At 53.0% G+C, this 22,048-nt stretch overlaps 3 protein-coding genes across 4 annotated transcripts in view; all 3 read left to right on the top strand.

The window, feature by feature from the left end:
* Positions 1 to 2,637, top strand: part of DDR1 (discoidin domain receptor tyrosine kinase 1) — a 32,206-nt gene extending 29,569 nt beyond the window's left edge. The window contains 1 exon segment of the mRNA XM_075918101.1: positions 1,031 to 2,637. Within this exon segment, the coding sequence (XP_075774216.1) occupies positions 1,031 to 1,171 (141 nt within the window). The 3' untranslated portion in view covers positions 1,172 to 2,637.
* Positions 2,638 to 3,653: 1,016 nt separating this feature from the next.
* LOC112545646 (nuclear factor 7, brain-like) lies at positions 3,654 to 18,827 on the top strand. 2 transcript variants are annotated; one of them, XM_075918125.1, is made up of 6 exons: positions 3,654 to 4,111; positions 5,021 to 5,116; positions 7,423 to 7,656; positions 16,804 to 16,826; positions 17,618 to 17,826; positions 18,277 to 18,827. In XM_075918125.1, the coding sequence occupies exons 1-6, from the start codon at positions 3,686 to 3,688 to the stop codon at positions 18,297 to 18,299; spliced, it is 1,011 nt and encodes a 336-aa protein (XP_075774240.1). In that variant the 5' UTR covers positions 3,654 to 3,685; the 3' UTR covers positions 18,300 to 18,827. The 2 variants fall into 2 exon arrangements, with proteins under 2 accessions (XP_075774240.1, XP_075774241.1); XM_075918126.1 differs by lacking the exons at positions 3,654 to 4,111; positions 5,021 to 5,116; positions 7,423 to 7,656 and adding exons at positions 13,133 to 13,738; positions 15,005 to 15,100; positions 16,264 to 16,497.
* LOC142825922 (uncharacterized) lies at positions 9,839 to 12,519 on the top strand. The gene is made up of 2 exons (XM_075918129.1): positions 9,839 to 10,532; positions 10,718 to 12,519. The coding sequence occupies exons 1-2, from the start codon at positions 9,839 to 9,841 to the stop codon at positions 10,738 to 10,740; spliced, it is 717 nt and encodes a 238-aa protein (XP_075774244.1). The 3' UTR covers positions 10,741 to 12,519.
* Positions 18,828 to 22,048: the final 3,221 nt, after the last annotated feature.

Here is a 22,048-nt window from a genome sequence, read left to right as displayed (position 1 = left end):
AGGCCCGGTGTAAGCTCGTTAAATTAGTCTGCCATTCCATCACAGGGTTATGGAAATGCCCCAGCCTGTGTGGTCTCGAGCGGCAACACGGGCTTAGATAAAACACTAAGCCCAAGTTGGTTAATGAGAGGAGGAGGATCGATTTTTTTTAAGTGCCAAAGGTGTAGAGGTCAGAATTGGTTACAAAGATATAAAAACTCACTCCCTTCCCCGCCCTGCAAAAGCTGGTTGCTAAGCTTGACTTTATTTGCTTCTTCCCATACCAAAAGAACTAGGAGTCCCCAAATGAAATTAGTAGCTGGCTGGTTTTAAAACAACCAAAAGGAAGTTTTTCTTCCCAGAAAACCTGCGGAACTCCTTGCCAGAGGAGGTTGTGAAGACCCGGACTTTTAATAGGGTTCCAAAGGGAGCTAGATACATTCATGGAGGTTAGGTCCATCAGTGACTATTAGCCAGGATGGTCAGAGATGGTGTCCGCAGGTCTGTTTGCCAGGAGCTGGAAATGACTCCCTATTCTTTTCACTCCCTGTGGGGCACCTGGTCTTTTCACTCCCTGTGGGCAGAGAGGACACTGGGCCAGATGGACCTTTGGTCTGATCCCGTCTGGCTGTGCTCATGTTCTTAAGCTAAATCGGATTTGAAAGTGGGGCGGGGAAAATTTTTTTTCCACCCAAAAAGCTCTCAGCAAGCTCATTCGATCGCTCTCCCTCCTTCTCCCCCTCGCAGTGCAGTATAGCTTCTCTCTGACTGTCCGAGTGTCGAGAGGGAGGAGAGGCCATGCAGGGGCCGTTGTCTGTTATTTTACACCCTTCTCCTCGCCGTAAGGAGCTCACCCACTCCCGCTGTGGGGGTGCAGACAAAGCAGCCCCCGGTGCATGCGAGGATCAAAGCGTCTGTCTGGTGGAGTCTCCATTTCTTGCCCGCAACTTCTGTGTGGGTGACTACCTGGGGGGCACGTCTCACAGGGTGGGCTGGCCAGCTGGTTTATGGGCTGGGCCCTCACTGCCCCCTCTCTGCCCTCCCCCCCCAGGTATACCTGGCCCGGCCCCCGGCCTGCCCCCTGGCTCTCTACGAGGTGATGCTACGCTGCTGGACCCGCGACTCCAAGGACCGTCCCTCCTTCCAGCACATCCACCGCTTCCTGTCTGAGGATGCCCTCAACATGGTGTGAGCCGCCCAGAGCAGGGGGCAAGGAGACCACATGGACCCCCGGGTGCCGGCATCTCTTCTGCGTCTCCCCAGCTGCGGGGCCCTTGTGCCGGAGTGCCGGCGGGGACCTGGACCCGGGAACTGGAAGCTTCTTTATGGGGGCGTCTTAAGGGGCATCTGTCCTTGCGTCTGGATTCTACCTCTGTCTGTCCATCCCTGGCCGGCTCGCTCACGTCTCTCTCCAAGCATTCCTGACCCTTTCTATCCATCTATTTCTTCTTCTCTCTGTTCATCCTTTTTCACACTCTCTCTCTCATCCCTTCTGTATGCCTCCGTCCCCTTCTCTCTCTTTCTCCCCATCTATACTTACTTCCTCGTTACTCATCTTTTTCCTTCCATTCTCTCTCTTCCACTCTTCCCCTCCGCATCCTCTGGCCGGTGTTTCTTTTCTCCCCGCTGCCGCCCGGCCATGGGGCTGACCCCAAAGGGGCAGACGCAGAACTGGCTTTGGGGATCGGGCGTCTGTATTAGTTTAATTTCACTTGGACTGGACTAACACTGGGGAAAAACTAGCGCCGTGGTCTCATGGCACTAGGCTGAGCTGAACACTGGATATACAAGTTGCTACTGACATGGACGGGGGGACGGGAGGGGTGGGGTGGGGTGAAGGTACGGGATAACAATGAAATAGCCTGCAGGCAACAAGACCACCTTCAGAGGAGGGAGGTGTAAGGCGGTTGGGTGGTCTGCCCTAATCCAGCGAGAGACACTGTTCGTTCCAACGTGGCCAGATCACCAGCCGGTGCCAGTCAACGTCCATGTGGCTACTTCTGGGATCCAGGCCTCATTGTGTGTAACTTAAGTTTTCTTTCCTCCTGAGACGTGGAGCAAAGGATTGTAGATACCGTACTGCAGGGCCTGGGGGTAGCAAGAGGTTCACCGGTGACTCGTGTTTTAGGTGCATTAATTCTTGTAGAGGGAAGGAAAAACAGCTGGGGACACTGTAAAGGGCCTTCTCGGAAAATCAAGTGCCTTTTGAGGTGTGAAATCGCACATCACTGTAACAGAGTCTTGAACTGAGCGTCTCAAAGGGGGTGAAGGTGAGGGAAGTGCTCATGGAAACGGATGCGCTTTTGGGCACTACATTTCCTTAAACTTTTTTCGAAAGCCTTAGAGTCATATTTTTGTTTCTGAGGAGTAAATATTGATAACTGTGATATAGATTTAATGATTCGGATGTGTATGTTTTTGTCTCTCTCCACCCACACACAACCCTGTCAAATGCTTTTTATTCATATTGTTCCTCCTTGCTAATCTTGGTAGTTTCTTCTTTTTTTTTTTTTTTTTTTTTAACTATTATTATTTGGAAATGGGATTTGTACATATTTGGCGAGTAGAGGAAAAAAAGATTTTTACACTAATATATAGATTTTTGTTGGTTTTTAGTTGTTTCTTTTCATGTGGTGAATAAAAGCTTTGCATTTTCTACACACGTCTCTTTGAGGTTGCTTTCCCTTATCAAAAGTTGTGAGAATTAAGTTATAAATAAGGAATAAGGGATCTTTCAGAAAAGGCTTTATTTTCCAAAAGATCCGCGTCTAGACTGGCGCGTTTTTCCGGCAAAGCTCCGAGCCAGAAAAAAGCAGCAGCCATGTTTATGCAAATGAAGCGGTGGGGCTATAAATCCCCGCTTCATTTGCAATTGCGATGTGTCTAATTTGCATCCCTTTTACGGAAAAAGGATGCAGTCTAGACACAGCCCTCGATTTCACAACTTTTGTTGACTGTGGTGTATACACACGATGTTGAGAAAGGTAACTCGTTTTTGACATGTTACAATTGAGACTTCTGTACCACACGACTTTAGGAAAATGGCACCCTGAGCAAACTTGTTTTTTGGCAAGTGATGACCCCTCCCAGTGTTCCTTGCTCCTGGGGTTTAGAGATTAGAGGGGATGAGAGACGGGGAGGCAAGACTCCCAGATTCTAACCCCAGATCTGGGTATTGCCTATGACTCATGCAAACAAGCTGAGCTTTAGACAGCCACAGGAACTCAATAGGCCAGGGCTGGCCAACTCACGGCTCGCGAGCCGCATGCGGCTCTTCCCCCCCTTTCAAGTGCAGCTCACGGAGCCTCCCCCATGGCTCACGAAGCCGCCCTTGCACCCCCTAAAAATGGACTCCGGCTCCTGTTACCCTTTGCTCACCGTCCAGTGCGGCAAAGTAAAATGGTGCTGGTAAGATAGCACTGGCCGACGGGAGCCTGATGTGGCCGAAAAGCCACCTGGAGATGTGCTTAAAGAAGCAGCGTCCTTTTTTTTTTTTTTTTTTTTTTTTGTTCTCTACTTCTTCCAGCTCTTTGCGCTAGGTCCCCAACTATTGTGGCTCTTTGCCTTTAACAGGTTGGCCATCCCTGTGATAGGCAGCTGCTGCCTTTTCCTTTCCTTCAGCAGGGCGTGAGTGTATATGTGTGTGGGAAAATGAAAGCAAAAGCCAGTGCCTGTCTCTCCAGCCGTCTTCGGGTACAGGGCTGGGATGGCGTCGGTCAGGGAAGTCTCCGGTTTCACCGAGGACCTGCTGTGCCCCATCTGCCTCTCCCTGTTCCGGGAGCCCCGTGTGTTGGAGTGCGGGCACAGCTTCTGTGCCACCTGCCTGGAGCCCTGCGTCCCTGTGGGGCAGCAGCACGGGCTGTGCCCTGAATGCCGGTGTTGTTTTGCTCTGAGCAGCGTGGCCACCAACTGGGCCCTGCGTAGCCTGGCAGAGAAAGCCCGGCTGCTCAAGCTGGACGACGGGGACCCAGCGGGCGGGGGCGGGCGCTGGTACTTCTGTGCGGAGCACGAGGAGCCCCTCAAACTCTTCTGCAGCCAGGACAAGGGGCCCGTCTGTGTGATCTGCCGGGACCTGCCCCAGCACCGGGGCCACGACTTCCTGCCCATCAAAAACGCCGTCCAGCAATACCAGGTCAGGGCTGGGTTCCCTGGGAGGGGAGTGAGGTCTAGTGGTTAGCTTTGGGGAGGGGCGTGTCCGAAGCTAGAACTCCTTGGTTCTCTGGGACACGAGTAGGTCTAGAGTTCGGATTGGAGGGCTGGGAGTTAGGATACCTGGTGTGGAGAGGGAAATTTGGGGTCTATTTATTGTAAAATTGAGGGACACTCTTGAACTCTGTCCCCTGCTCCTGTCTCATTTGCCCACCGGTTGGCCGTTTTTTTGGGGAGGACTCCTCATTTTGTAACTGGAGAGTTAATTTGACACCAAGAAGCAATTCAATAAAGGTGCGAGCAAAGGACTACACTTGGCAAGGAAAAATCCAACGTGTGACGACAACGCCAGGAACGATAGGCTGGGGGAGCGGAGGGGGGAGGGGTGTTGTGTTGCTGCAAAGGAGCATGGGTCATTGTCCCACTCTGCTGGAGCCCTGGGGCCAGGTCTGGAAGCTGCCCGTGAGGAAAGATAGGGCCAAACTGGAGAGAGCGCAGAGGAGAGCCACCGAAACCGATCAAACGCTCAGAAAACCTGCCCTCTGAGAAGAGGTTAAAAAACCACGAGCATGGTTTGGATCAGCGGATCTCTACTTTCGCGGAAGGTGGCTAAGGACGGACAAGGCTTCAGCAGCAGCGCGGGAGAAATAGGTTCGGTTTTAGGAAAAACTTTCCCCCGTAAAGGAGTTACGCTCGGGGCCAGGCTTGCAGGGAACGGTGTGGGGTCTCCCTCTCCGGTGGATTTTAAGACCATGTCGGACAAACACCCCATCTGAAGGACCAGGGTTTACTTGGTCCTGTCTCAGTGCAAGGGGCGGATTCTTTGGCGATCCTGCATGTCCGATTCTGGTCCCTCAGCCCCTGCTGATGGGTGGGTTTCTCTGCTGCACAGGACAAGCTCACGGCATCTCTGGCTCCCCTGACGGAGCATCTGAATTCAGCCAGGGAGGTCCAACGCCGCCAGCAGGAGAACCTCGCGGAGCTGGAGGTAACCGAAACACTTCCCCCTGGTACCGCCTGAAGATGGGGTCAGCCTTGAACCCTTGTTTTCAGTGTGGGCTCTGTCTCCATCTAGTGGCTGGACCTTGCACATTGGTCTAGGTGAGCGATGCCCCATACCCCAGCACAGGGGTGGGCAATAATTTTTGATGGGGGGCTGTTCTAAGAACTTGGAGAGTGGTTGAGGGTTACGCTCTTCTATGATATGAATGGAGGAGGTGCAGGGTCTGAGATGGAGGTTGGGTGTAGAGGGGAGCTTGGGGGAAGGAACTGGGGTGCAGGAGGGAGACTGGGGTCTGGGAGGGAGTTTGGGTGAAGGAGGCGGTTGTGACCTGGGGTGCAGGGAGTTGGATTGTGACTTAGGGCAGGGGATTGGGGTGCTGGGGTTTGGGATGTGACCCAGGGCAGGGGGCTGGGGTTTGGGATGTGAGCTAGGGCAGAGGACTGGGGGGCTGGGGTTTGGGATGTGACCCAGGGCAGGGGACTGGGGGGGCTGGGGTTTGGGATGTGACCCAGGGCAGGGGACTGGGGGGAAGGGGTTTGGGATGTGACCCAGGGCAGGGGACTGGGGGGCTGGGGTTTGGGATGTGACCCAGGGCAGGGGACTGGGGGGCTGGGGTTTGGGATGTGACCCAGGGCAGGGGACTGGGGGGCTGGGGTTTGGGATGTGACCCAGGGCAGGGGACTGGGGGGCTGGGGTTTGGGATGTGACCCAGGGCACAGGACTGGGGGGCTGGGGTTTGGGATGTGACCCAGGGCACAGGACTGGGGGGCTGGGGTTTGGGATGTGACCCAGGGCAGGGGACTGGGGTGCTGGGGCTTGGGATGTGACCTAGGGCAGGGGGCTGGGGTTTGGGATGTGACCCAGGGCAGGGGACTTGGGGGGGCTTGGGTTTCTGATGTGACCTAGGGAAGGGGACTGAGGTGCTGGGGTTTGGGATGTGACCTAGGGCAGGAGGGGACTGTGATCTGGGGCAGGAGATTGGGGTGCCAGATCTGGGAGGAGGTATGGGCGCAGGAGGGGGACTGAGGATTTGGGTATGTGGAGTTGGGGGTACAGGGTTGAGGAGGGAGGGGCTGGGGTTCTAGAGGCAGGCTCTGGCCAGGAGACTTACCAGCCAGCAGCCTGGCATGTTCCTAAACTAGCCTCCCTGCCTGCCCTGCCCCCAAAAAGGCTGCGGCCACATGCTCGGTGAAACACTAGGAGCCCCGGGGAGGAGGCATGGTGCTTCGTGGCTGCCTGTTATTGAAACCAGAAACTGGCCAATAGGATTGTGCTGGGGGCGGGAGCAGCTCCTAAAAGCCTTCCTCTCTCCCTTCTGGGCTCAGACTTTTTCAAACTGAAACCGCCCCGCAGCTGCGTTTCTGAGCGGCGTGCTGGTGGAATGAGGCAAGCAGCTTTTTTTGATGGGGAGACCACTCCAAAGTTTTGGAAAGTGGTTGAGGGCTGCGCTCCTTCTGGGATAGGAATGGAGGAGATGCAGTGTCTGGGATGGAGGTTGGTGTAGAAGGGATTTTGGGATAAGGGACTGGGGAGCAGGAGGGGTGTAGGGTCTGGGAGAGTGTTTGGGTGAATGAGGGGACCGTGAACTGGAGCAGAAGACTGGGGTGCAGAGTCTGGGAGGGGGTTCTGACCTGGAGGAGAGAGGTGTGGGAGGAGGTGCAAGGTCTGGGAGGGGGTTGAGACCTGTATGAGGGGTGCAGGGCCTGAAAAGGTGTCTGGAGGCTGGAGCAGGAGTGCAGGGGGTCTGGGTTATGTGGGTTAGTAGGGGTGCAGGAGGAGGGCAGAGGGAGGGGCTGAGGTGCCAGAGGCAGGCTATGGCAGGAAGCCGTAACGGCTCACCAGTGAGGTCGAAACCCACCACGGGCTCAGCGGTGAGGTGCATGGGGGAGGGGGGCAGGGAAGCCCTGTAACCCCAGGGGAGTGGGGCCTCAGTCTGCCCTTAGCTCCCTCCCAGAGCACAGTGCTGGGCCCCGATCCAGCTCCCAAAGCCATGCCTAGTGCAATTCCAAGGGACCTGGGGCGCCAACCTCCAACACTGGCCTACAAGCGGCAGCAGCAGTTGGGAGCTCCGGGGCCCTTTGAAACACCAGGCCCCAGGGCAGTTGTCCCCTTCCCTACCCTCCGTCAGTGGGTCTCAACCCTGCCCACGTTCTCTCTGAAGTGAGGAACTGCTGTTCTCCCCACTGTACAACTGGGGAAACTGAGGCACCGATTGGCCTTTCTCCCGCATGTGCACCGGGGGTGGTGTGTGTGGGGTCAGAACTTCCCGTTGGTTTCTCCGCCCTCTGCAGAGCTGCGCCCAGGACCTCTTGGGCTACATCTCCAAGGAGTTTGAGGCTCTCCACCAGATCCTGCGGGAGCAGGAGGAGGGCATGAAGGAGGCCGTGACGAGCCTGGAGGAGGAGAACCGGGAGGAGATGGAGGAGAGGCTGAAGGAGCTGGACGAAGAGGTGGCCTCTCGTTGCGAGACCCTGTCCAGGGTCCAGGCGGAAATAGACCCGGCAGATCCTGTGGCCTTCCTCCGGGTGAGACAGGATTCCCCCGGCAAGGAGATGGGAACAAGCCTGGGAGTTGCCGCAGGGCGCAGCTGCGGGATGGGAGGTTGTGCAGTGGGCGTGGGAGCAGGACTCCTGGGTCCACTGGGACAGGTCTGGGCTGGAGAGCAGTGTTTCTTACACTGTGTTCCGAGGCACACTGGTATTCCGCGAGGCAGTCGGAGGTGTGCCGCGGAGAACACCAGAATTCAAAATGGCCACCCTTAAAGGGGCAGGCAACCTTTTTTTTTCCTCAATAGCTTTCCCCCCCATTTTTTTTTTTGTGCTCATCAAAAAATCCTTGGTGTTCCTCATAAAAAAAAAAAAATTATTGCTTGGTGTTCCTTGGTCTTAAAAAGTTTAAGAAACCCTGCCGTAGAGGCAGAAGCAGGATGGGGTGGTGGGCAAGGTATGATCTCAGGAATGTGCAGCTGGAGACAATAAGGGTTGGAGGGGGCAGGGGTGGGAATTGGGGCTGAGCAGGAGGGTGGGAAAGGGCGGAGCCATAGGGCTAGCATCTCATCTCCAAGGGGGCATGGAGTGGGTAATGGACTGGAGGAGTGCTGACAAGCACCCAGTGATTAAGGGGTTAAACTCAGGTACCTAGCAAAGGTATTGGACAGGGGCCAGGAGAGCCAATCGAGACAGAGGGTTGAAATTTGAATTGGATATAGGTTCCTTGCCTGCTTTTTGTGTGTGGGAGAGATAAGCCAGGAGGTGAGAGAGAGAATGATTTAAACCCAGGCAGGACTACCGTGCCTCCATGGAATTTGGGGCATGGGAGTGTACTGAACAAAGATAAAATTGTAAGTAAGTAACAGGAAAAGTGAATCCAGTCGCATTCAGGGTCATTTTTCTTTGTGATGAGTTTTCCAGAATTGTCGAGGGGGGGGGGGGGGGGGGAGGAGGAAAGCCCTCAGAATTGTTAAGCAAAAAAAAAAAAAAAAAAAAGAGCCTCGTGCTGAGGCTTTTCTCTCTGTTTTAATTTGTGTTTCTCAGTTGCTCTGTAACCTCCAGCAACCAAGCCTGCTTTCTCAAGTGTATCTTTTGTTTTGTAATAAAAAGTCACTTTTTTTTAAGGTGAGGATTTGATTCTTGTGTCCTGGAAGGTCCGTCTGTGGGTATCTGCAGGCCTGTGGGTGACTGAGGGGTCAGCTGCCAGAGACTGCCGCTTGTTTTTCTCTTTTCTTTTTCAAGCTCTTTTGGGACAAAAGTGATTGGGGTACCCCTGGGGGTGGGTTCAAGTGTTCACCCCTGATTTTTAGGAATAGATAAGCACTTTATGGTAGCAACGATTCCCCCAAATCTGTGTATTAGGATTCTGGGGGAAAGTTTTTGTAACCAGTGCCTGTAGAGGCAGGTTTTGAAGCCCTCTTGCAGCTCTTCACCTTCTCCACTCAGAGTGCCAGAGTGGGGAACAGCCCTGACAGAGTGTTCCTGTGGCGGGTAGTTCTAGAGGATAATCCTGTCTCTCTTTCTCTCCTCCAGGGCATCAGCAAGCTGATGAGAAGGTGAGTGTGTGTGCCCCACACTTGTCCTTTTGTGCCATTGTTCTTGGACTGCATATTCCTTTCTTTGTGTTACTGACCCACACACAATCATAGATGAAGTCACATACACATCTGCCCCCCTCTGTTACACACAGAGAGAGAGAGACATTGGTTTGCACACAAAGATCTATACACAAACACACAGACCTGTAGACACACCTAGATGGGTAGGCACACAGAGATCTGGAGGCACGATGACGCAGAGATCAATACACAGACGCACCAATCAGTACACACACACACACACACACACACACACACACACGAGTTTGGCTGATCCAGTAGTTTTCTCTCTCTGTAGAGTCCACAAGGATCAGCATGGCCGTGGTGAGGAAGAGGATGCTGCAAGTGATGAAGATGATGATGATGGCTTAGAGAAAGCTGACAATGAGGCTAATAGCAAGGAGGTGGAGGAGGAGGGAGGTGAAGATGTGGCTAATGGTGAGGAGGAGGAGGGATATAATGACATAGATAATGGTGAGGAGGAGGAGGAGGGATATAATGACATAGATAATGGTGAGGAGGAGGAGGAGGGATATAATGACATAGATAATGGTGAGGAGGAGGAGGAGGAGGGATATAATGACATGGATAATGGTCAGGAGGAGGAGGGATAAGATGACATGGCTAATGGTGAGGAGGAGGAGGAAGGATATGATGACTCAGCTAATGGGGAGGAGGGATATGACGACATGGCTAATGGTGATGATGAGGAGGAAGGATATGATGACATGGCTAATGGTGAGGAGGAGGAGGGATATGACGACACAGCTAATGGTGATGACGAGGAGGGATATGACGACTCAGCTAATGGGGAGGAGGGATATGACGACATGGCTAATGGTGATGATGAGGAGGAAGGATATGATGACATGGCTAATGGTGAGGAGGAGGAGGGATATGACGACACGGCTAATGGTGAGGAGGAGGAGGGATATGACGACACAGCTAATGGTGATGACGAGGAGGGATATGACGACACAGCTAACGGGGAGGAGGGATATGACGACTCAGCTAACGGGGAGGAGGGATATGACGACACAGCTAATGGTGATGACGAGGAGGGATATGACGACACAGCTAATGGTGATGACGAGGAGGGATATGACGACTCAGCTAATGGTGATGACGAGGAGGGCTATGACGACACAGCTAATGGGGAGGAGGGATATGATGACACGGCTAATGGAGAGGAGAAGGGAGATGAGGACAAGGACAAGGTTGGGGACGTCGTGGCTGTGGATCCGGCTCTCAAGAAATTCAAGGACTTGCTGAACTTTGAGGACTGGCAGGAAATTCTGCGGAGCATCCATGCAGGTCAGTCTGGCTCCTCGCCCTTGTCCTACCTGTAGCAGGCGCCAGGGGGGAGCTGAGACCCACCCCAGAGCTGGCTGCATCTCCCCACCAGGCGAGCCCTCGCTGGGCAGCTGTTCCCAGCCACCTCCCCCAGAGCTGGCTGCATCTCCGCTAGCTGCCAATATCCATTTCTTTTTCTTTCCCAGCCACTGACCACGAAGGGGTCTGAGGCTGCCCCTATGTCGGTGACTCTGACGACCGTCTGCAGCTGTGCGGTCCTCCCAGCCCTCGGAGAGCTGGATTGGGAGGAGAAGCTGGTGTCTGTATTGAGGGATTTGGGGGAGGGCGAAGCTGCCAACGTCCAGCCTTTCTCACCCGCCAGTGTGAGGCGCAGGCTCAGGGAACATGCCCGGGCTGCCCATCACATGGGACGCTGGCTGCTCTAGGAGGAGCCGCTGTTACCGAGTCTTTGCACTGTGTGATCTGGCGGCAAGGAGACATTCAAATAAACCTGAGCCCAGAAAAGAACCCAGAAGACCTGGCGCTCATTCCTTCTGCTCTCACCCATCAGACCCCACTTCCCTCCGAGAGCTCCCCCTACTCTTGGGGCCCTGAACCCTCCGCCCCACACACCTGCCCAGGAACCCAGCCCCCTTGTGCTGTGTCCTCACAACCTCACCCCTGCCTGGGACCCAGGGGATTCTCCCTCCCCCTTTGTCTGAGGAAGGGGAACTCTGGTTTTTCCGTGTCCCCAAGTCCCTTCCTGTCTGGGGCAGGAGAACATCATTAAAATTTGAATTGTGATCCCATTGAAATAGGCTTTGTTTTAAATAATAGACCTTACAATTAAATTAAAAATCGTTATGGCCAAAATGTATCATAACCTATTTAAATAACTTATGAATTAAACTGAAAAATGAAATAGAACATGTCTCCAGTCAACTTTGAAAGAAATTCTACCCATTCATTAGTGTAAGTTGCTGTGTAGCACCCAGACCCAGCGTTTATATCAGCAGTAGCTTCTTCTGCAGGTGAAAAGGGAATGTTTTTGTCACTTTGGTTTATTCAGCTAGTTCAATCCAATGATTAGTTCATTCACTGTTGCAAAACCGAGAGTTGATGAAGCAGAAAAACTTATTTTCCTCTTCTCTCAGTAAAAAACTGGTTATGAGAGCATTCTAACATCTTGAAGAAGATGATGACTAGATTCGATCTGTTCAATTCACGATGGATATTGCCTTAGTTTAATAAATGAATTTTAGATGCAAAATGTGTTTGGATACTTTTTTGTTATGTGTCCTTCACATTTAAGGTAGTTTTATTTCACACAAAAATTAAATGCTGGGTTTGTTTATTTTAAATTGAATTTCTGTCCAGACAGAAGTAGATGGAAATCATGTTTTAAAAAAAGTAGCCACTGCTTAGCATATAAGAAATGGGGTAAAACCTGTCTCTTAAGTGTTCCTATTCCACACCGTTTTGTAATAGAATAAAAATGTAGCAGGTGTAAACAGGTAATAAGAAAAGCAAAAAAAGATTTTGAGGAACAGCTAGCCAAAAACTCAAAAAGAAATAACAAAATGTTTTTTAAGTACATTAGAAGCAGGAAGCCTGCTAAAAAGCCTGTGGGCCCCCTAGATGATCGAGCTATAAAAGGAGCAATCAAGGACGATAAAGCCATTGCGGAGAAACTAAATGATTTCTTTGCTTCAGTCTTCACGGCTGAGGACGTTGGGGAGATTCCTGAATCTGCACCGTCCTTTGTGGGTAATGAATCTGAGGAACTGTCCCGGATTCAAGTGTCATTAGAGGAGGTTTTGGAACAAATAGAAAAACTTAATGTTAACAAATCTCCGGGACCGGATGGCATTCATCCAAGGGTTCTAAAAGAACTCAAATGGGAAATTGCTGAGCTATTATCTGTGGTTTGTAACCTATCCTTTAAATCGGCTTCCGTACCTAATGACTGGAAGGTAGCCAACGTGACACCAATATTTAAAAAGGGCTCTAGAGTCGATCCTGGCAATTACAGACCGGTAAGTCTAACTTCAGTACCGGGCAAATTAGTCGAAACAATAGTAAAGAATAAAATTGTGAAGCATGTAGAAGAACATAATTTGTTGGACAAAAGTCAACATGGTTTCTGTAAAGGGAAATCCTGTCTTACTAATCTATTAGAGTTCTTTGAAGGGATTAACAAACATGCGGACAAGGGGGATCCAGTAGATATAGTATACTTGGATTTTCAGAAAGCCTTTGACAAGGTCCCTCACCAAAGGCTCTTGTGTAAATTACATTGCCATGGGATAAGAGGGAAGGTCCTTTCTTGGATTGCAAACTGGTTAAAAGAAAGGAAACAAAGGGTAGGAATAAATGGTAAATTTTCAGAATGGAGAGGGGTAACTAGTGGTGTCCCCCAAGGGTCAGTCCTGGGACCAATCCTTTTCAACTTATTCATAAATGATCTGGAGAAAGGGGTAAGGACCAGTGTAGACAGCTCAGATTTGTTTTGAGCAAAAAAGCCCTGATCGCGAAAATGGCAATCGGGGCTTTTTTGCAGAAAAGCGCATCTAGATTGGCCACGGACGCTTTTCTGCAAAAAGTGCTTTTGTGGAAAAGCGTCCGGGCCAATCTAGATGCTCTTTTCCACAAATGCTTTTAACGGAAAACTTTTCCATTACAAGCATTTGCGGAAAATCATGCCGGTCTAGACGTAGCCAGGCTGTGTCTAGACTATGTGGCTCCGTCGACGGAGCCATGTAGATGAGGCTGATGGGCAAAGGGAAATGAAGCGGTGATTTAAATAGTCATCGTTTCATTTACATCAAAATGGCTGCCGCACGCTGGCTGAGGACCTGCTGTGCCCCATCTGCCTCTCCCTGTTCCGGGAGCCCCGCATGCTGGAGTGCGGGCACAGCTTCTGCGCTGCCTGCCTGGAGCCCTGCGTCCCCCGGGGGCAGCGGCGTGGGCTGTGCCCTGAATGCCGGCGCCCCTTCGCCCTGCGCAGCGTGGCCACCAACTGGGCCCTGCGCAGTCTGGCTGAGGAAGCCCGGCTGCTCAAGCTGGGATCAGGGAGGACCACATGGTCCATTTGCCCCGAGCACCAGGAACCCCTCAAACTCTTCTGCTGCCAGGACGAGGGGCCCGTCTGCGTGATCTGCCGGGACCTGCCCCAGCACCGGGGCCACGACTTCCTGCCCGTCGCAAACGCCGTCCAGAAATACCAGGTAAAGGCCGGGATGCCAGCATCTCTGCGAGGGGAGTGGGGGGCAGTGGTTAGAGCCGGCATGGCTGGGAGCCAGGATGCTGGGCTTCTCTCTCGGCTCTGGGGAAGGGATTTGGGGAGACTTTTGATCAGGGCCGGCCCACAACATTTTGGCACCTGAGGCAGGGAGCTCAAATGACACCCCCCATTCCCCTCCCTTGGGCCAAAACTTTGAAAGGTCTCAATTCTGCCTTCTTCCTCTTCTTCTGCTCTCATGGGACTGCTCGGCTACCTACACATGCACCAGCAGCAGCACAATTTTCTACACTCTGGGTCCTGGTGGCACTCCCCCCCTCCCCCCCCCCCAGTCTGGCATCTCTGGGTCTGCCTCAGTTTGCCTCATGGGAAAGCCACCCCTGGGTATGATTGGTGGGGAAACGCTTGGACTCTCCCCTCAGCTCTGCTTCCCGTCCCTTTAACTCCCCAGTTCCTTATGGGAGGAGTCTTCCTTTTGTCACTGGAGAAAGGCTCTGAACACCAGAGAGTCAATAAAGTCAAGGGCAAAGTCCTACACCTGGGAAGGAGGGGAAAAAAAATCAAGTGCATTGAAAAGGGAATAACAGGCCGGGTAGTCGTCCTGCTGAAAAGGGGCTCAAAAGGGCTTTCTAGGGCAGAGAGGGGAAACCGAGGCTGGTGAGTGGCCCTCCTTCATCTCAGTGGCCACAAGGTTGTTGTAACTTAGCTGGTCTCCCAGCAGAGGACACTTCTGCTCCCAGTGCTTGCGTCGCTAGAATTTGTGGGGTGAACTGGAGCAGCACTGTGGCTGGGTGCAGAGGGAGCGTCTGGCTCTCACAATGCTGTGCGCCTTCAGCTCGCATCTTGCGAGTCGATAAAGGGTTAGAAACCTGCGCTTGTGAGGAAGGTGAAAAGAGCAGGGGGAGATCAAGTCTAGAGAAAAGTGGGGTGCTGTGCGCGGAGGGCGGTAATGACGAGGACCGGGAGCTCTCTTGTTCTCCATCACTGCTGATCGTAGGACAGGCTGCAGGGGAGATGAAGGAAAACTTTCCTAATTCGCAGGGGAGTTACACTTGGGATTAGGCTTCCAGGGTAGAGGTGAGATCTCTCTTTCCGGAGGATTTTAAGACCATGTCGGACACACACCCACCTGAAGGGTTGGAGTTTGCTTGGTCCTATCTCAGCGGTGAATTTGAGGCTGTCTTGGGTGGTCCCGCATGTCTGATCCTGTTCCCTCAGCCCCTGCTGATGGGTGGGTTCCTCTGCTGCACAGGACAAGCTCACGGCATCTTTGGCTCCCCTCACGGAGCATCTGAATTCAGCCAGGGATAACCGGCGCCACCAGCGGGAGAACATAGCGGAGCTAGAGGTAACACAATCCCCCCCCCCTTGATACCATCAGCCTTGAACCCTCGTTTTCAGTGTGGGCTCTGTCTCCATCTAGTGGCTGGAGCATGCACATCGATCTAGGCTAGCCATGCTGCTCGGCCCCGTACCACTGCCCCACCCCATGCCTCAGTTTCCCTACCTGTCAGACTGAGCTCATGATGCTGACGTCCTTTGGAAATCAGCCTTTCCCACAAACCTGGTTTGTGACCAGCGCTAGTTAACAAAGAGCCAGTAGCAAGACTCCGGATCAGGGAGGAGAAGGTGCGATTTGCAGAAGCATGAAAATTGCAAAAGTCTACTAGGATTTGAGGATGAGAAATGCCAGGTATTATTATTATTAGGAGCCACAGACTGTCCCTCCATGAATAGGGCATGGCCCTTGAGTTCCCCTTCCCCACCAAACTTTTCCTGAGTTGGGAGATATTTCATCTCCAATCCTGTTTCACTAACAGTTTCTATTATTTCAAAACTTTCTGTTAAAATAAAAAATGTTGTCAATTTTTTCCCCCAGCCGGCTCATTTTCATATTTTCACCCTCCTAAATCCCCTGTGAAGTAAGGGAAAGCTGCTTTCCCCATCGCACACTTGGGGAAACCGAGGCACCAAATTTTAAAATAATCTCAGAAGGGTAACTGTGTTCGTTGGTAACTTTAATTTTAAAAAGTGTTTCTGGGGCACCTTAGGTTATGTCTACACTGCAGCGCTATTTTGCGATACCGGAGTATCCCAAAATAGCGATCCTGCATCTTAACAGCAAGCCTGCTATTTCAGGCACACAATTCTGACATCCTGGTAGATCTCATTTCATGAGGAGCAAGGGACGTTTCGGACTAGCGGGTTATTTTGGAATTTGGTGCTGTGTAGACTGCGCCAGAGGACGAAATAAGCTATTTCGAAATAGCACTGAAAGAAGAGGCACAATTTGTGTAGCTCAAATTGCGTCTCTTATTTCAGACGACAGTGTTGGGTGGATGCAGCCTTAAAGACCAAGCAAAATGTAGAGACTCGGGAGCTTTCGGGAGCAACGCCCACTTCCTCAGATGAATGGGAGTGGAATGAACAGACGCCAAGAAAGAGATATAGCAGCACGTGCGCCGTGGGTGGTGTGTGAGGGTTCAACCTCCTGTTCTCCGCCCTCTGCAGACCTGCGCCCAGGACCTGTTGGGCTACATCTCCGAGGAGTTTGAGGCTCTCCACCAGATCCTGCGGGAGCAGGAGGAGGACATGAAGGGGGACATGATGAGGCTGGAGGAGGAGAACCGGGAGGAGATGGAGGAGAGGCTGAAGGAGCTGGACGAAGAGGTGGCCTCTCGTCGCAAGACCCTGTCCAGGGTCCAGGTGGAAATGGACCCTTCAGATCCCGTAGCCTTCCTCCGGGTGAGAGAGGATTCTACCGGCAAGGAGATGGGAACAAGCCCGGGAGGTGCCGCAGGGCGCAGCTGCGGGATGGGAAGTTGTGCAGTGGGCGTGGGAGCAGGACTCCTGGGTCCACGGGGAGAGGCCAGGGCAGTGGAGGCAGAAGCAGGATGGGGTGGCAGATGGTGTATGATCTCAGGGACATTCAGCTGGGGACAATAGAGGCTGGAGGAGGCGGGGGGTGGAAATTGGGGCCCAGCAGGAGGGGGCATGGAGTGTCCTGTGGCGGGTAGTTCCAGAGGATAATCCCGTCTCTTTCTTCTCCAGGGCATCAAGGAGCTGATGAGAAGGTGAGTGTGTGCGTGTCCCACACTTCTCCTGTCAGGCCACTGTCCTTGGGTGCACGCACCTCTCGTTGTGTTACTGGCACATGCATGGAGTCACACATGCATCTTCCCTCACAGAGATCTGTACACAGTCACCACACCCACACGGAGATCTGGAGACACACACACACAGAACTGCAGGTACACATACACACACGCACATGGAGTTTTGTAGGTACACACACAGATTAGTAGGTACATGTACACACACAAATCTGTAGGTACGTGTATGTGTGTACACACACACACACACAAATCTGTAGGTACATGTATGTGTGTACACACACACACACACAAATGTGTAGGTATGTGTGGACGTACACACACAGATCTGTAGGAGCATGTATGTGTACACACACACACACACATCTGTAGGTACATGTATGTGTACACACACACACACACACATCTGTAGGTACATGTATGTGTACACACACACACCCATCTGTAGGTACATGTATTATAAACACACACACACACACACAGAGATCTGCAGGTACCCATAAACACCCATAGATCGGTAGGTACGTGTACACACACACACACACACACACACACACACACACACAGATGGGTAGGTACATGTACACATACAGATCTGTAAGTATGTATACACACACAGATCTGTAGGTACACATACACACACACACACACAGAGATCTGTAGGTATACACACATGTGTGCGCGCGCACACACACACACACACACACACACACACACACACACACAGATCCCACAGTTTTCTCTCTCTGTAGAGTCCGTAAGGACCAGCAGGGCCACAGCGCGGAGGAGGACGATGGAAGCGAGGAAGACGAGGAGTCAGACTCAGATGCAGCCAGTAGTGAGGAGGAGGAGGAGGGAGTCGAAGACGAGAACTTTGTGGCTGTGGATCCGGCTCTCGAGAAATTCGAGGACTTGGTGCACTTTGAGGCCTGGCAGGAAATGCTGCAGAGCATCCACGCAGGTCAGGCTGGTTCCTCGCCTTGTCCTACCGGTAGCAGGCGCCATAGGGGGAGCCGAGACCCACCCCAGAGCTGGCTGCATCTCCCCACCAGGCGAGCCCTCGCTGGGCAGCTGTTCCCAGCCGCCTCCTCCCAGAGCTGGCTGCATCTCCCCACCAGGCGAGCCCTCGCTTGGCAGCTGTTCCCAGCCGCCTCCCCCCAGAGCTGGCTGCATCTCCCCACCAGGCGAGCCCTCGCTGGGCAGCTGTTCCCAGCCGCCTCCCCCCAGAGCTGGCTGCATCTCCCCACCAGGCGAGCCCTCGCTTGGCAGCTGTTCCCAGCCGCCTCCCCCCAGAGCTGGCTGCATCTCCCCACCAGGCGAGCCCTCGCTGGGCAGCTGTTCCCAGCCGCCTCCCCCCAGAGCTGGCTGCATCTCGACCAGCTGCCAATATCCATTTCTTTTTCTTTCCCAGACACTGACCACAATTGGGTCTGAAGCTGCCCCTATGTTGGTGACCTGACGACCGTTTGCGGCTGCGCGGTTCGCCCCGCACCTGGAGAGCTGGACTGGGAGGAGAAGCTGGTGTCTGTTTGGAGAGACTTGGAGGAGGGGGAAGCCGCCAACGTCCAGCCTCTCCCACCCACCAGTGTGAGCCGCAGGCCCTGGGCCCATGCCCGGACTGCCCGTCACACGGGACGCCGGCCTTTCGTTGTGTGCTGCTGCAGGAGGAGCCGCTGTTACCGAGTCTTTGCGCTGTGGGATCTAGCGGCAAGGAGATGTTCAACGTGTGAGAATCAAATAAACCAGCGCTCAGAACAGAACCCAGGCGCCCTGCCTCCCAGCCCCCTGTGCTAACCACTAGTGCCTGCTTCCCTCCCCGAGCCAGAATCCAGGAGTCCTGCCTCCCAGATTCCTGGCTGGTTGGGGGGCAGTTCCAGGAAGGGGGGAGGAGGCGTTTGCTCAGGCTGCACCCCCAATAGAATTCACCCGTCCCCCCATCCCCTTCCCCACCCAGCAGCTACTAGAGCCAGTCAGAGAGGTGCAGAAGGGAGGGTTCATGTGGGAAGGGGGAGCAGCGAGGTGCTGAGTCAGGGCTGCAGGATGCAGCCACAGGAGGAATTGCTGAGTCAGCACAGGCGGCGGGTCCAGCCTGTAGGTTGAGCGTGGCGGCATTCGCTTGATTTTTCTAAGCCACGAGCCAGCACCACAAAACCGGCTCTGACACTCTCAAGGGCGCTTCACGTCGATTCCCACGCGCTGCCTCAACGAGAGGAGTAACAACGGTAGGAGAGGTGCAGCTGTACATTTGACCTTGCCAGGGTCACCTTTAGCGCAGATGCCGTGCTGTGGAAGTCGACCCACTTCCGTGTTTCTTAAACCGTGTTCCGCAAGGCAGTTGGAGGTGTGCTGTGTTACCTTAGAGGGGCAGGTAACTTTTTTTTTTTTTTTTTGCTCAATAACTTTTTTTTTCTGCACTTCTGCCCAGTCCAGTGGGATCTTCCTAAGCCATGATCTCCCCATTAAGGCTGGGTAATGGCCTTTCACCACAAACAGTGGTAATTCTGCAGTCTGTCCATTTAGTTCCACCTAAACATCAGTAGTGCCCAATAGGGGTACTGCTTCTCCTGTATATGTCTTCAGAATGATCCTTGTTGCCTTAAGTGGAAGATGCTTCAACTTTTCCTTATACACCGAGTCTGAGACCAATGAAACTGCTGCACCAGTGTCCACTTCCATGCGTACCGGTTTGCCATCCAACAGTGGGGTTACCCAGTATTCATGGGAGCCCCCTTTCAAAGACAAAACACAGCATGGTGCTTCTTCTTCAGACAAGGTGTCACTTTGATCATCAGGCATCTGCTCGATGGGATGCAGATTTTCCTTTTTGTTCCGCCAGGCCACAGGTCTCTTTTTCTTTTGTTTGCAGGCACGCTCAATGTGTCCTTTTTTTCCACACTGTCGACACACTAGGTTCTTACACCAGCATTCTGATGCATGGTGACCTGTCTTACCACAGTGGTAACATTCCTGGCTCCCCACTGTTTTGTGAGTAGGTTCTTGGGATATTTTATGTACCCCAGGGGGTGCACTAAGGTACTGTGCCTCCTGTGTGGCGAGTTCCAGGGAGACCGCAATATCAATGGCCTTCTGTAGGGTGAGCTGAGCTTATGTTAACAGACGCCTCCGTATAGCTTCACTGTGCAAGCCACACACTAACCTGTCACGTATGGCATCATTGAACATCTCCTTAAATTCACAGTGTTCAGCAAGCTTTTTCAAATTGGCTACAAATCGTACAATTGTTTCACTTTCTTTTTGGTTTCTGCTATGGAACCTGTACCTTTCTGCAATTACCAGTGGTTTTGGAGCATAATGTGACCCCAGGGTTGTTTCGCAGGGATCTGCTCTGGCCGGCACTTTCAACTCGGCTGCGCTCCAGGTGCAGAGGAAAAGCCCTGGGAAAATTTGAATTTCGTTTCCCGGGTGGGCAGCTGTCGTGTGGTTTGATTCATTTGAGATCCAAGGGACACCAGGACACGCCAGAGCTACTCATCCACTTTCTTATTTCGTGCAAGCTTTCAGCCGTTCAATTTCACAAGCCTGCAAAACAATGACTAGACAATTTAAGCCAGGGCTGGCCAACCCGCAGCTCGCAAGCCGTGTGCAGCTCTTCCCCCCTTAAGTGCGGCTCACAAAGCCTCCCCCACAGCTTGCAAAGCTGCCCCTAAAAATGGCCCCCGACCCCTTCTCCCCCATGCTCACCGTCCGGCACGGTAAATCAAATGGTGTCGGTAAGATCGGCTGGCCTTACCACGAGGTGAAATGAGGGTGCCAGACTGTGTCTGTGGGGGGGGAGGTGGGGGGTGCACTAGGACCCAGAGTGTAGAAAGGCATTTTACGTTCTTAGTTCTCCTTTATTGGGGTCGGTAGCAGAGCAGTTCCATGAGAGCAGTAGAACAGGAAGAAGGCAGAATTGAGACCTTTCAAAGTTTTGGCCCAAGTGAGGGGGGAGGGGGCTTTATTTGGGCTGCCCGCCTCAGGTTCCAAAATGTTGTGGGCCGGCCGTGGGTACTTATAACTTTTTTTTAAAGGGGTACTTGATTAAAAAAAAAAAAAAAAAAAAGTTGACACACTCTGGTCTAGCTCACCCACCAGATATGGTCTGAGGGCCGGAGTGGCTAGCTGAGATTCTCTGGCGGGAGGTAGGAATGAATGACAGACGGTTGCTTCCGGTTGGGAGGGGGCCTGATTCCCACCTGGGGGGGACGGGAGGGGGCTGTTTGGAAGGGAGAGGGTAAAGCAGGGGGGGGAAAACGTGGGACTAGGAGAAGGAGGGAGAGCGAAAGTCGATATGGGGGGGAGCCTGGGAAGTGGAAAAGAAGGCAGGGCTGGCCTTAGGGGTGGGCCCCCAGGTGATGGGCCAAGGGTAGTGATTTCTCCTAGCCTCCTCATCGGGGAAGGATCTGGAGGAGCCCAGATAGGGAGAGTGATCTGGATGCAGAGAGAGCAGTGATGCCTCCAGGTCGCTTTTCCCATAGGGGCGGGGGGTGCAAGGGAGGGGAGTTAAGAAGATGGGGCAAAGGAAGAGTTAAGGAGAAAATGCAGGAGGAAAAACTGTTTGTAGTCCAAGTGATTAACAGAGCACCCCAGCTGGCAGTTCATGTTTATATGGGTGGTGCACCCCCCCACACACACCTTGGTGCATGCCATGAAATTTATTCCACACTTGGATGGGAAAAAACGTAAGATTGGATTTTTGTTTGTGGAATAAATTTTATGGCATGCACCAAGGTGTGGGGATGTGCACCACCCATTGAAACATGAGTTGCCTGCCGGGGCGCTCTGCTAATCAGCTGGGCCACTTTTGAGTCTCACCTGGATGCTGCCCGAGCGCTCGGCTTACAGCAAACAAAGTCCAAAGGGCTGGAAAGAGAGAGACCAAAGAGCAGGGGTTGGGCGGGGAGGGCAGAGGGATGGGGGCGGGTTGTAACCTGGGTTGTAACCCCAGTTCTGGCAGGGTGGTGGGGGCTAGTGGTTGGAACAGGGGCTGGGAGGCAGGACTCTTGGGTTGTAACCCCAGTTCTGGCAGGGCGGTGGGGGCTAGTGGTTAGAGCAGGGGCTGGGAGGCAGGACTCTTGGGTTGTAACCCCAGTTCTGGCAGGGCGGTGGGGGGTAGTGGTTGGAACAGGGGCTGAGAGGCAGGACTCTTGGGTTGTAACCCCAGTTCTGGCAGGGCAGTGGGG

This window comes from Pelodiscus sinensis, unplaced genomic scaffold, assembly GCF_049634645.1.
Source record: "Pelodiscus sinensis isolate JC-2024 unplaced genomic scaffold, ASM4963464v1 ctg68, whole genome shotgun sequence".
NCBI classification, from domain to species: domain Eukaryota; kingdom Metazoa; phylum Chordata; order Testudines; family Trionychidae; genus Pelodiscus; species Pelodiscus sinensis.
This window is presented reverse-complemented; position numbering and strand designations above follow the sequence as displayed.

Coding starts and splice junctions, on each gene's coding strand:
- LOC112545646 (XM_075918125.1), top strand. CDS start 3,686: ATGGCGTCGGTCAGGGAAGTCTCCGGTTTCACCGAGGACCTGCTGTGC. Junction 7,657..16,803: donor ATCCTGTGGCCTTCCTCCGG/GTGAGACAGGAT, acceptor TTTCTTCTCCAG/GGCATCAAGGAGCTGATGAG. Junction 16,827..17,617: donor ATCAAGGAGCTGATGAGAAG/GTGAGTGTGTGC, acceptor CTCTCTCTGTAG/AGTCCGTAAGGACCAGCAGG.
- LOC142825922 (XM_075918129.1), top strand. CDS start 9,839: ATGGCTAATGGTGAGGAGGAGGAGGAAGGATATGATGACTCAGCTAAT. Junction 10,533..10,717: donor TCTGCGGAGCATCCATGCAG/GTCAGTCTGGCT, acceptor TTTCTTTCCCAG/CCACTGACCACGAAGGGGTC.